The sequence below is a fragment of the Monodon monoceros genome, unplaced genomic scaffold (genome assembly GCF_005190385.1).
Source record: "Monodon monoceros isolate NGI ecotype Baffin Bay Population unplaced genomic scaffold, NGI_Narwhal_1 Super_Scaffold_21, whole genome shotgun sequence".
Classification (NCBI taxonomy): Eukaryota; Metazoa; Chordata; class Mammalia; order Artiodactyla; family Monodontidae; genus Monodon; species Monodon monoceros.
In genome coordinates, this window is record NW_021703778.1 from 87,598,605 (window position 1) to 87,611,415 (window position 12,811).

The 12,811-nt window shown below is 36.8% G+C and overlaps 1 protein-coding gene across 5 annotated transcripts in view; it reads left to right on the top strand.

The window, feature by feature from the left end:
* Positions 1–12,811, top strand: part of SPG11 (SPG11 vesicle trafficking associated, spatacsin) — a 76,838-nt gene that overhangs the window by 16,348 nt on the left and 47,679 nt on the right. For all 5 annotated transcript variants that reach the window (XR_003796090.1, XR_003796088.1, XR_003796089.1 and 2 more), the window contains exons 8-16: positions 1,287–1,419; positions 3,260–3,415; positions 3,825–4,000; positions 5,665–5,841; positions 6,699–6,770; positions 7,070–7,197; positions 7,516–7,697; positions 8,338–8,551; positions 12,166–12,369. Coding sequence is in view for 2 of the 5 variants with exons in the window: in XM_029239575.1 (XP_029095408.1) it covers positions 1,287–1,419; positions 3,260–3,415; positions 3,825–4,000; positions 5,665–5,841; positions 6,699–6,770; positions 7,070–7,197; positions 7,516–7,697; positions 8,338–8,551; positions 12,166–12,369 (1,442 nt within the window). In the remaining 3 variants the exon portion in view is untranslated. The remainder of the gene's footprint in view (positions 1–1,286; positions 1,420–3,259; positions 3,416–3,824; positions 4,001–5,664; positions 5,842–6,698; positions 6,771–7,069; positions 7,198–7,515; positions 7,698–8,337; positions 8,552–12,165; positions 12,370–12,811) is intronic.

The window sequence follows — 12,811 nt, forward strand, 5'->3', positions numbered from 1 at the left end:
GCCATTATAGCCATTGACAATAGGTAAATGAACGGATGTTCCCATAAAACTTCATTTACAAAGACAGACAGGAGTTGAATTTGGTTGGTGGGCCCTGTTTTTCAGCCCCTGCTTTATTTAGGTCATCAGGGATTTGTTTGTGCTCTGAGGATTTTTCTCTTTCTTTCCAGTTCAACTGAGCATTTAAAGGTATATCTTATAAACACACACACGTAATTGACCCTTGAACAACATGGGTTTGAGCTGCACAGGTCCGCTTGTATGATGACTTTTTTTCAATAGTGAGTACTACAGTACTGCACAATCCAAGGTTGGTTGAATACATGGGTGTGGAACCTCTGATTCAGAGTGATGACTGTAGAGTTATACATGGGTTTTTCACTGCACGGGAGGGTCAGTGTCCCTAACTCCTGAGTTGTTCAAGGGTCAACTGTATATATATTTTTAAATCTGTGATTTTTACGTGTTCTTTATAGAAAACTTTCCTCAGATGCCTACTTTAGAAATGGGAGTCTGTATTTAGCCTGCTTTTTCAGTTTAACTTTTTATCATACTGCTTTAACATTTTAATTAAAATAGACGATAACTGTGAGGGTGATCCCTGAGTACCTAGCTTTGAATGGTGTTAGAATTACAGAATGGTAGAACTAAAGCAGAACTGAAGTTCAGAAAGGTTACAGAGACTTGCCCCAAGTCATATGGTCATTGTCAGAATCCTCACTAGAACTCACGTACTCTTGAAAGATAAAGATAGCCTTGTGGGGACTTCCCTGGTGGTCCAGTGGTAAAGAACCTGCCTTCCAATGCAGAGGACGCGGATTTGATCCCTGGTCAGGGAACTAAGATCCCACATGCTGTGGGGCAACTAAGCCCGCACGCCACAACTACTGAGCTCACGCACCTCAACTAGAGAGCCTGCGTGCCACAAACTACAGAGCCCACGTGCTCTGGAACCTGCACACCACAGCTACAGAGCCCACGCGCCCTGGAGCCTGCGCACCACAACTAGAGAGAGAAAACCCGCATGCCCCAACTAGAGAGAAGGCGGTGCGCTGCAACGAAGAGCCTGTGCGCCGCGATGAAAGATTCTGCATGCCTCAATGAAGATCCCGCGTGCTGCAACTAAAGACCTGATGCAGCCAAAAATAACTAAATAAATAAACATAAATCTTAAAAAAAAAAGTCTGTGTCTCTTTGTGTTAGTACATTAAGTTGTAAAGTTTAAAAAATCTGTATCCCAATTTTTTTTCCTATTGTAATTTTTTTCTGATTTTCTCCCACCTCAGGCAGGAATAGAAAATCGTCAGCTGGACACAGTAGATTTCTTTTTGAAGAGCAAGGAAAATCTTTTGAGTCCATCCTCAAAATCTTCTGTACCTGATCAGTTTGATCACTTTCCATCCCATTTATATTTAAAACGTAAGTAGTGTAGAGACGTCTACATTTGTATTTATCATTTTTCCTTTTTAATCACTTTCAAATTATTGTTGTGTTTTCTGATGACTTATTTATTTGCCAGGAGTCAGTCATAACATTTTATTTACTTTCTGGAATCTTGAGATAGTTGTGAGAATCTATAAATGTTCTTATCATATGCGTTGATTATTCATATCCTGTACTGTGCTTTGTATCTTTGGTATGCAAAGAAGAGATGATCTTTCAAATTCAAGAGCATTTTATTCAAAAGAGAATAAACTTCATTTGCAAAAATTTCCAGCTCTTGCAGTTGTCTGAGATATTGATGTATAGTGGCAGTGCAGCTGGCTGAGTTGGGGACTGGGACTTGTTATAAGACTTTTCAGCCTGACTCTTCTGCTTTTTTGCTACATTAGCAACACTTCTTTTCAAGACTTTGACTTTCATTTTTAATAAACGGGAGCTCTGCTTTTCTTCTTGGACCAGGTAGTCATGCAAATCCTCTCTTTAGAGGACAGGGTAATAAAGTGTGTTTTCCCTTGTACATAAAGTTTTATAATCTGCTTTTTTTTTTTCACTTGATAATATGTTACAGACATCTTTCTTGATAATGATAGATATACCTATTATTTATGATGGCATAGAATTTCATTGTATGGGCTGTACCATAATTTACCCAACCAAACTCCTATTACACATTAGGTTGATTCTAATTTTTACTATTATTGGCAATGTGCTATAAATGCTGTGTGTTTGTGTAATTTCACATATGTACAATTATTGGGATTAATTTCTAGATGTGGAATTCACAGGTCAAAGAGACACACAATTTGCATTCTTAAATTTTTTTATAAATTATCCTCCAGAAAAGTTTCACCAATTTGTACTCTTAAGTGGAGAAAATGACAACCTACTTTTTCTATCAATTTAACGTTAGTCCTTACTGACAATGTGGATTAGAAATTTTATTTTTTAAAAACATTCTCTTTTGTTTTGCGTGCAGAGTTTGGTCTCCTCCCTCTTGAATTGCTAACTTTTTTATGCTCCATTGTTTTTTTTAAGTCTGCTTGAATTTATAGAGAAAGGCCTGGCTTGTGGTGTTGAGGGGGACTCCATCAATGATTATATGGTCATTACTCACTTCTGCTGTTGGGTGGTTGGTGATTACTCCTTACTCCACTGTCAGCTGCACTGCTTTTCCTTAAAGAGTGGGGATGGATCTGGAAACAAGAAGCATAGGACTAACTTTACCTCGTTTCTCAGGGTAAAATCCATGTTTCCCATCATTCTCACACAGGTACAATTCTAGAGGTGGGGCCAATGCTAGGATAAACAGGAATCATTTTATTTATTTGAAGCTGGCAAATAGAGGATTCAGGGGCCTTGCTTTCACTTGTGTGTTTAAGAGAATGGTTTTGGAATCAGACAGGCTAAAATTCAAATTTTGTCTATACTTTCAAATTAGCTTGGACAAGTTATTTATCCTCGCTAAACCTCAGTTTCCTCATCTGTGGAAAGGGGGCTATAACACCTACCTCTCAGGTTGTTAAATGGAAAAAATGAGATAGCATTTATAAAACACCAAGTACAGTATTTAAAATATAGTAGTTGGTCAGCAAAATCGTAGTTACTAGTAGTACCGGTAAATGATGACTAGTAGTAAGTAGAGTAGCTAAAGTTTGCAAGTAATGAGACTTCATGAAAGTTTTGTGAGCTTTTCGAGAATAAGACATTAGTCTTTGCCTTATGTTTTAAGATATTGCAGCATGGTATTTCTGGATAGGTTAATTTTACTGGGAGTATCCTGGTGTTCTTCATGTTCCTTTCTTTGGTTTTTCCTCAGATGTGGAAGAGCTGACACCAGCATTGGATTTACTTTGCTCAGCAATTAGAGAAAATGATTCTGAAACCCAGAGCAAACACTTTTCGGAACAGTTGCTTAATCTTACACTGTCTTTCCTTAACAAACAAATAAAGGAGCTTTTTATTCACAATGAAGGTAAGAACAGCAGCAAAGAAGGGGATAATTAGCCCATTCTTATGTCAGGACAGAGATATAAGTGGTCCTATTGCGTGAGAGAGCGTAAGCCGGGGAGTGCCATTTGCTTAGGTTGGGTAAAGTCAGTGTGTAACTGAGTGAGTGAACTGGGTTTTAATACTGGGAAATTTGGCAGAAAGAACTAATCATTGTGAAGAGGGTGAAAAGGGTTATATTAAAACATGGACGTACTTGTAAATAGGAGAAAGCTCAGAGATTTTTTGTTTGACATGAAAACGCTGAGTTTGAATTTTGCCATTTTGTAAACTTCTTTATAATAGCTCAGAGTTTATTCTGTCTGTGCGCACGCACACACACACACACACACACATTTATGTATATGAAATTGGCACATTGGTGTTTTCCATAGGGCTAGATGAACATCTACAGAAAGGAGTGAACATTTTGACCAGCTACATTAATGAACTTCGAACCTTCATGATAAAGTTTCCTTGGAAGCTAACAGATGCTATAGATGAATATGATGTAAATGAAAATGTCCCCAAAGTAAAGGAGAGCAATATATGGGAGAAGCTCAGCATTGAGGTAAATATGAGTAATTATCACTTCTTTTATTTGCCAGACTTAGAGGATCTGAGAAAATGATAGAAGAAACAGAATTTAGAATCTGAACACTTGTGATTCAGAATCTTTGGCAAGCGTTTTAGGTTTTATAGATTTTTGGATCTCTGGGCACAACTTCAAGTTTATGTCTACAAGTTTCATTTATTTAATTCAGAACACAGATAGGCTCCCTCTTTATGCCAGATCTGCCCATTTGGATCCAGGGACAAACACCTGACCCCAAACTCATTGTGAACTGTCACTCCTTCAGTGTCTAGGGCCTGGCACTTTGGACTTATGCATTCTGCCTGACCCTTGAATAAATCAAATTGCTGCTGTTGATTCTATCTTAGGAAAATTTTATGACATTATTGCTTAGAAGTATATTCGAGTCTTATCTCAGATTCTAGTTAAGATATTTTGTAAATTAAGTTTCCTGTATTTATCAACTTGCCTTTCTTTGTATAGTATAAGTTAATACAGCCAAACTCTGATTCTTTTTTCTGACTAGGGACTGGAAGAATTCCTCTAACCTCTTGGAGAGTGTTGGCATTGGAAAGACAAAGGCCAGAATAGCTTAACCCAGAGGATCAGAATTGATAGGGTTTGAAAGTTGATAAGGCTGAGATGCTGCCAGGTTCACAAGACTGCTCTTCTTGGGGTGGAAGGGTAGGGAAGTACCTGCTGTGACTGCATTTTCTGTCTCTTAATCATTCTCTAGCCAAAAACTACTTGATTTTCTTTCCACTCTTTAGGGCTTCCCTCTTCCCATCTCCTTTGCAGGTTTCATTCATTTCCTGTTTTCCCCTCTTTTAATGTGCTCCATGGCTTCATCCATGGTCTTCTGCTCTTTTTACTCATAATCATTGATTTCTAATTTTGGGGGAGGTTACAGTCCACTTTGATGAAAGCAGTGGACGCTGTCTCCAAAAACATGCATATGAATGCATGTTCTTTTTAAAATATGTATATCTTCCTAAAATATGTATATGATTATATCACCCTTGCTTTTAAGATCCTTCAGTGGCTCTGCATAAGTTTCAGGATAAAATCCATCTCACACACACAATGCCCTTTATGATGGAGCCTTTGCTTTTCTTTCAAGTCTCGCCTGCTACTCTCTTCAGCTTTTTCTCCAGTTATATTAAGTAATTTGGAGTTCTCTGAATGCTTGATACTGTTTCTTGCCTTTATGCCTCTGCATATAATATTCTCTCTTTTTGGAACACATGTTCTTTTTTCAATAAACGTATGTAACACATACTTGTCTTTAAAACTTTTACTTTATCAGTCATCTCTACTAGGAAACCTTTTTTTTTTTTTCATCTCTCTTATTTAGATGTTCCTTTTCTGGACCCTCCTCTCTGGAACCCTGGGATACCTATATCATCACCCTTATCATACAGTACTATAATCAGTGCTTTATTTGCATTTCTTATACTAGTCTAAAACCTCCTAGAGAGCAGAGTCCATCTTTTGGTCAATTCATGTCCCCTGTGCAAAGCCCCAAATCTAGTAGAAGGTTTTCAGTAAAAGTCCCTTATTGAGGTACTCAGTAAATGTATAAGTCCCATGTTGATAATCATAATAAGGTAATAAAAAGGAACTCAAAAGGCAAATATTTTTCTTCCTTCCTTCTTTCCTAGGAAGTTATTGCCAATGCCATTTTAAACAACAAAATACCAGAGGCACAGACTTTCTTCAGGATTAACAGTCATTCTGCTCAAAGACTCGAGGAGTTGATTAGAATAGGCCTAGATTTGGTCTTTGACAATTTGAAAAAGAATAATATAAATGAAGCCTCTGAGCTTTTGAAGAATATGGTAAGTGGCATAATCTGTTTGATCATAAAGTCTCTAATGTAAGAGAAGTTCTCTTATGTATTTAATATAATTTCTGGTTGATATAAAAATTGATTTGTATTCATAGATGTGTCACAAACTAAGGAATTTGTGTAACTTTTACTAGGAAATTATGACAGTAATACTGGGAAACATTCTTTGGTACTAAGAACTTTCTTGAAGAAATTTTTGATTGGAATTTCCATCATTTGTTCTCTGTTAGATTTGGTACTTTGGTTAGAAGGAGACAGTATTTCTCATGAAAGGTTTCACACATGTCAGAGCATGCACAGGACCTCATTATTTGTTGGGGGACATTCTGTATTGTCTGTGTGACCTCTTATATCTCCATTTGAACTTTCCAATGGCTTTTACCTTTACTTTGTGTTCCATGGTTTTACTTCATTTGAGAAGGGAATGTCCTAGAGGTGGGGTTCCTGGACAAAGCTGAGATCTGGGCCTCATCTGCGTGGTTGAGGTCTTGCCCACAGTAACTTTCTGAAACTATGTAAAGGTTGTTATTTACACAGACTTTTGTCTTCAAGTGAATCATCATAACAGATAGCTGTAGTTTTGGTACTATGGTAGCCTGGCATTACCCTAAATTGTTCTGTGTGCTGCCTTTCTTCTGGCAAACAAAGTGTCATAAGGACTTTAGGGTTAGGCAGTAAATATGCATGATAAATGTAGAAAATGAATGTTTACAAGAGCTGAAAAGTTGTGGAATTCTAACAAGGCATATGTCTATAATAGAGTACTTCTGTATTTAACATATATTTATGTTCAAAATAGCTCCATTACAAAATGTAAGTTTTCTTGATTTTCTATGTTTACTTCAGGGCTTTAATGTAAAAGACCAGTTGCTCAAGATATGCTTCTATACAACTGATAAAAACATACGGGACTTTTTGGTAGGTAAAGGTGAGACTAAGTAGTTTACATTTTCTAGTAAATGTTGGTAAAACTTCAAAACGAATTATTTTAATATTCAACTAATACCCAGTAAGTAAAAGTATGACAACTCTTTTGTCTTTTTAAATGATCATTTTGCATTTGTGGTAAAGGAAAATTTGTGCGAATACATACATTGCCTCAAAAATTCAAAACACAATTCTTAAATATTTAAAATCATGATATTTGTTTTGCAAATGTTTTTGATTTTTGTGAGGTCACTGCTTTAATTACTTTTTTAAATTACTTTCTATTCAAGGTTGAAATTTTAAAAGAAAAAAATTATTTTTCTGAAAAAGAAAAAAGAACTATAGACTTCGTGCATCAAGTTGAGAAGTTTTATTCAGGACATTTCCAAGAAAATATGCAGATCCAGTCTTTTCCCAGGTAGTCTCATTAGCCCCCTTTTTATAACATGGGAAGAATATTGTAGACAAGGCTTAGCTTATAACTGTTAGTATGGACTTCTTATGTGGAACTGAGCTTACATTCCTTATGAAGATAAAACTTGTATCATCTAGAAGAGACTTAGGAATTCCCTGCCATTTCAATATGTGCATAATCATATATATTTTTAAGATAATAAATACAAAATTAAGAGTATTGAATTTTGTGTTCCCCAAAAGAGTAGAACTTCTTGAACAGAGAAAAAGGAATGATGCTTTTTTCCTCCAAAATTAAAAAAATTTCATATCACTCTTTTAGGTATTTGATAAAGGAACAAGATTTTTTCAAGCACAAATCTGTTTTGGACTCATTCCTGAAATATGATCATAAAGATACAGATAAACTTAACAAGCAAGATCACAGAATTGTGTTAACTTGGGCTCAGTGGTGGAATCAACTAACACAAGAATCCATCCTTCTCCCCAGGATAAGTCCAGAAGGCAAGTGTGAAAGAGCCTAAAATCTGAGCATAGTGAATGAGGATTAAATAAGGCATTGGTATTTGAATATTTTGGTGTGTCCTCATTTTAGAATTCCTTTTGGGGAAGAAATATATTCAGTTACTTTAAAATGCAAGTCATTACATTGAGCCCTTATTCTTGAGGTTTTTGTAAGGGATTTATAATGTGGTAGTGAAAGAGAAAAGTCATGTGGTTCAGTGAATTGAGATTTCAAGGCTAAGAGTTCTCTTCCCAGCCTCAGAGTGACATTCTTTGTTTTTCCAAATAGTCTTTGGTTTCTTCCTATTTAAACTGAGGATCTGTATCATACCAGGGCTCTGGGGAATAACTAACACTGGCAAACAGTGGTAATTCATAGGGTGTCAAATTCATGTTTATTATTACAGCCAGAGTTTTTATTTATATTAAGGAAAAGAAAAGGGAAAAGAGGGCTAATATATCGATTATAAAATGAACAACACCACAAAAGAGGAAAATAGTAAAAGAAGCAGAGGGCCTGAATAATTCATCTGTTATATAGATATTTGTCCAGATCATCATATTTACTCAATTAGTGTTGAGCTTTGTGTCAATAATCATCATTCATTGCATTTTAAAATGTATTTTGTTCTTAATGTAGAATACAAATCATATTCTCCCGAAGCCCTCTGGAGATACCTCACAGCTCGCCATGATTGGTTCAGCATTACCTTGTGGATTGGAGAATTTCAGACCCGGAATAGTTATGCCTCACTTCAGCAGAACAAATGGCCCCCTCTGACTGTTGACGTTGTTGATCAGAATACTCGCTGCAACAACTACATGAGGAATGAAATTTTAGATACGCTGGCCAGGTACTGTAAACTGTGGGGATGTGTAAAAGGAAGAACAATAAAATACAGTGGTGCAACTTTTCCTCTGAAATGCCATAAATCCAATGCAACATTGTTTCATAATATTGATATTTTAACATTGAAAGGGCATTATTGTATATTGAGGTTTTAAAATCACATTAGGTAGTGAATAGGCTCTCAAATTCTACATGAAGGTTCTTCCCAAAACACTGTATATGCTTTGGGGTAGAAATGGTAAGCTATCTATGGGGATACAAGGACCAAGTGACAAGAGCTTGCGATGAGGATACCTTAGTATCCTATAATGTTTCCCACTCTTCTCAGTACTATCACTGCACCCGTACGCCATGTATGGCCTTGAACTAACGAGGACAGCTCAATTAAGAAAACAGGGGAAGTATCACTTGAAGTGATAACTGAAGACTTTAAACTTTTTTTTTAATTTATTAATTTATTTATTTTTGGCTGTGTTGGGTCTTCGTTTCTTTGCGAGGGCTCTCTCTAGTTGCAGCAAGCGGGGGCCACTCTTCATCGCGGTGCGCGGGCCTCTCACTATCACGGCCTCTCTCGTTGCGGAGCACAGGCTCCAGACGCGCAGGCTCGGTAGTTGTGGCTCACGGGCCCAGTTGCTCCACAGTATGTGGGATCTTCCCGGACCAGGGCTCGAACCCGTGTCCCCTGCATCGGCAGGCAGATTCTCAGCCACTGCGCCACCAGGGAAGCCCAAGACTTTAAACTTTTAATTCATTTCTAAAAATAATTGTTAGCTTGAATCATGTGAACCTGCCGTTTGTAGAGGTGAAAAATGGTTGAATATCAGCAATTTCATAGAGCTCAACCTATCTCCCTAAGCTGTCAAAATAATGAGACTTAACATATTTGTTAATTTTTAAGTTTCTTAAAATTATTTCCCATGTATTCTTTTATATTTATACTTATTGGGGAAGTATAACTGTACTGTCCTACCCAACTTAAAGATGTGGAGAGGGAGATCTAAAGAAGTTAAGAGCTTTGCCTAACCCAGTTACTTACAGGCTTCAATCATTTTACCCCTGACTTTCTAGTCTCTGTTCTTTTCATTGCACTAAATCCTTTTCTTCTTGTTTGCTAAAAGTAGACTTTTGTATAACTTGTATGCTTATCAGATATTTTGCTTAATACTTGATTGTTTATAAAGATAACATGTATGTGTTTTAACATGAATTATGACAATAATGAATTAGTGATATCTACTGTATTAACAGATTAAAGGGAAAAAATCATACCACCCTGATAGATACAGAAAAGCATTTGATAAAATTCAACATCTATTTATAATAAAACCTATTAGCAAACTAGGAATAGCTGCAAACTTCCTTAACTTTAAAGAGATGTTAACAAAAAATCTTCCAACTAATATTGTACTTAATGGTGAAACATCACAAGCATTCTCTTTAGATTTGGAACAAGACAAGCCTGCTATCAATTCTTCCCAAGTTGATCTTTAGATATAGTGCAATCTCAATGAAAATCCCAGCAATGGATTTGACAAGCTGATTATAAATATTCATATGGAAATTCAGAGGGTCAAGAACAACCCTGAAAAAGAAGAACTTACCCTACCAGATATTAAAACTTACTCTAAAGCTATAGCAATTAAGACAGAAGAGTGAGCATAGAAACAGACTTTTTTTAAAAAATTATTTTTATTGATTTATTTTTGGCTGCATTGGGTCTTCGTTGCTGCGCACGGGCTTTCTCTAGTTGCAGTGAGCAGGGGCTACTCTTCATTGCAGTGTGCGGGCTTCTCATTGCGGTGGCTTTTCTTGTTGCGGAGCACAGGCTCTAGGCATGCGAGCTTCAGTAGTTGTGGCATGTGGGCTCAGTAGTTGTGGCTCATGGGCTCTAGAGTGCAGGCTCAGTAGTTGTGGTGCATGGCACCACATGGCATGTGGGATCTTCCCAGACCAGGGATCGAACCCGTGTCCCCTGCATTGGCAGGCAGATTCTTAACCACTGTGCCACTGGGGAAGCCCTGAAACAGACATATATGTATGCTCACCTTATGTATGACAGAGGTGGCACTGCAGAACAGTCTTTTTGGAGGAAAGAATAGTCTTTTCAACAAATGGGGTTGGGATAACTAAATAGCTATATGGGGGAAATGAAATTGGACCCTCTGCCTTATATCATGCATAAAATCAATTCCAGGTAGATTTTAAAACCTAAATCTAAAATGTAAAAATTATAATGCTTTTAGACGGTAGGGAAGAATATCTTCATGACCTTGGGAGTAGGGTGTGCTTTCTAAAAGGCCTGGCAGGGCAAAGGAAGACAGCAGTTACTGAGACCAAGGGAGCTGCCTGGCAGGAGTTGTGTCTCTTAGTGGAGAATGTTAGCCAACCTGCTGTCACCTCACACAGAGAGCGCCAAGGTATCCCCATCCTCCCTTTTTCTTTAATTCTTATCTCCCGATGGGAGTCTCCCATAGGAGACGAAACCAAAACAGAAACCTGAGGGCACAGGAGTCTTCTAGAGCAACCCATACAGGTGAGCCTCCAGGGACGCAGAGCAGGAGAGTAGAGCTTGGATCTGGAGGGGAAAGATACCAGCACACATAGGCATTTCACAAAAGAGGAAGCACAAATGGCCAATAAACATGTGAGATGTTCTTCCTCATTTGTAATCATGGAAATGGAAATTTATTTTACCAAAAATCTAGGAACAGTGACCATCAAAGTTAGAGCAGATAAGTAAAATGTAGTATAATCGTACAGTGGAACACTATATAACAATGAAAACTAAAAAACTATAGCCATGGGTATCAACATGGATAAATCACACAATGTTGAGTAGAAGAAACAAGACAATAATATATCTAAGATGTTCCCTTCTTATATAAAGTTTGAAATAGGCAAAACCAAACCTTATATTATTTGGGGTTACACACATGGGTGGTAAAACTATATGGGTGAATAAAAGTAAGGGAATAGTTATCATGAAAGTAAGGATAGTGGTTACCTCTGAGGGCAAAGCGCATGTAAAGGGGGAGGAATACATAAAGGACTTCTAGGTACAGTGTTCTGTAATCTGGGTGGTGGCTATGCAGTGTTTCTCTAAACTCCACGTAATATGTTCTCTATACTCCTTTAATGGTATGTATGATGTATTTAACAGTAAACTTATAAAAAAAATTTAAATGCAAATTTCTGTTCTTTAATGGTTGGTCTATTTAAATTATTCTGCTTTAATTTCTTAATGATTTTGTTTGGATATTTTGGTGAATTCCTCAGTGTGTAAAGCATCTAGCTTCAAGATTTAACCACTGTTGCCATGCTGGATTGTACAGTTTCAGTAAAAACAAAGTAATCGAGGTGGCTTAGTTTAGGTTTTTGAAATATTTAATATAACTCGAGACTGTCATTACTACATTAAAATACTACAGTGGTGCAGAAACCTTTATTGGAAACTAGCAAAATATGTGTGTCTGAACATATTTATGGGGTAAGAATTGGCAGTATTAATTTGTAAATACTTTTAACTAGTTGAGACTACTTAACAATGGAAATGATTTGGTCTGCTCTGAATATAGCGACTTTTTAACTTGCCATCTTTTATTTAAACCTGCCCAATAGGAATGGAATTTTTCTTACATCTGAACTAGAAGACTTTGAACTCTTTCTCAAAAGACTGAACCGTATTGGGGGCGTGATGCAAGATACCCTCCCTGTTCAAAACTATAGGTCCAAAGATGGTTGGGATTTCCATTGTCACTTCATTCTCTATTGTTTGGAACACAGTCTGCAGTATCTTCTTTATGTCTTTCTTGACTATTATAAGTGAGTACTAAGAATTAACTTGTCCTTGAGCAGGCCTTCATGTTCCCTCTTTCCGTACTACTTCTGAATGTGACTTTTAGGAAAATATTAAGCATTCTCGTGAGGAATGCTGATCTTTTTGAAGTAGTTCCTCCCACTCTAACATTTGGTACATCTTTTAGTTCAATACTGCATTCAACTAAATGCTTATTATGTGTTTTTTGGTGATGTTAATTCTGTAACATCTCTGTTAACCTTTTAAATAACTAGAAATTAGAAAGAAATGCTTTACAAGTTTAAAAGAGGGAGGATTCTAAAGGTTAACTTGGACTTCTTTGATATTTTCATTACCAAGCAAATGTTAAAAACTTTGAATTCATCGCCACTGCAAAGTATCTTAGAAATGCTCTAAAGCTTATATTTAGATAGACAGATATCAATATATAAAATGATATCTAAGATC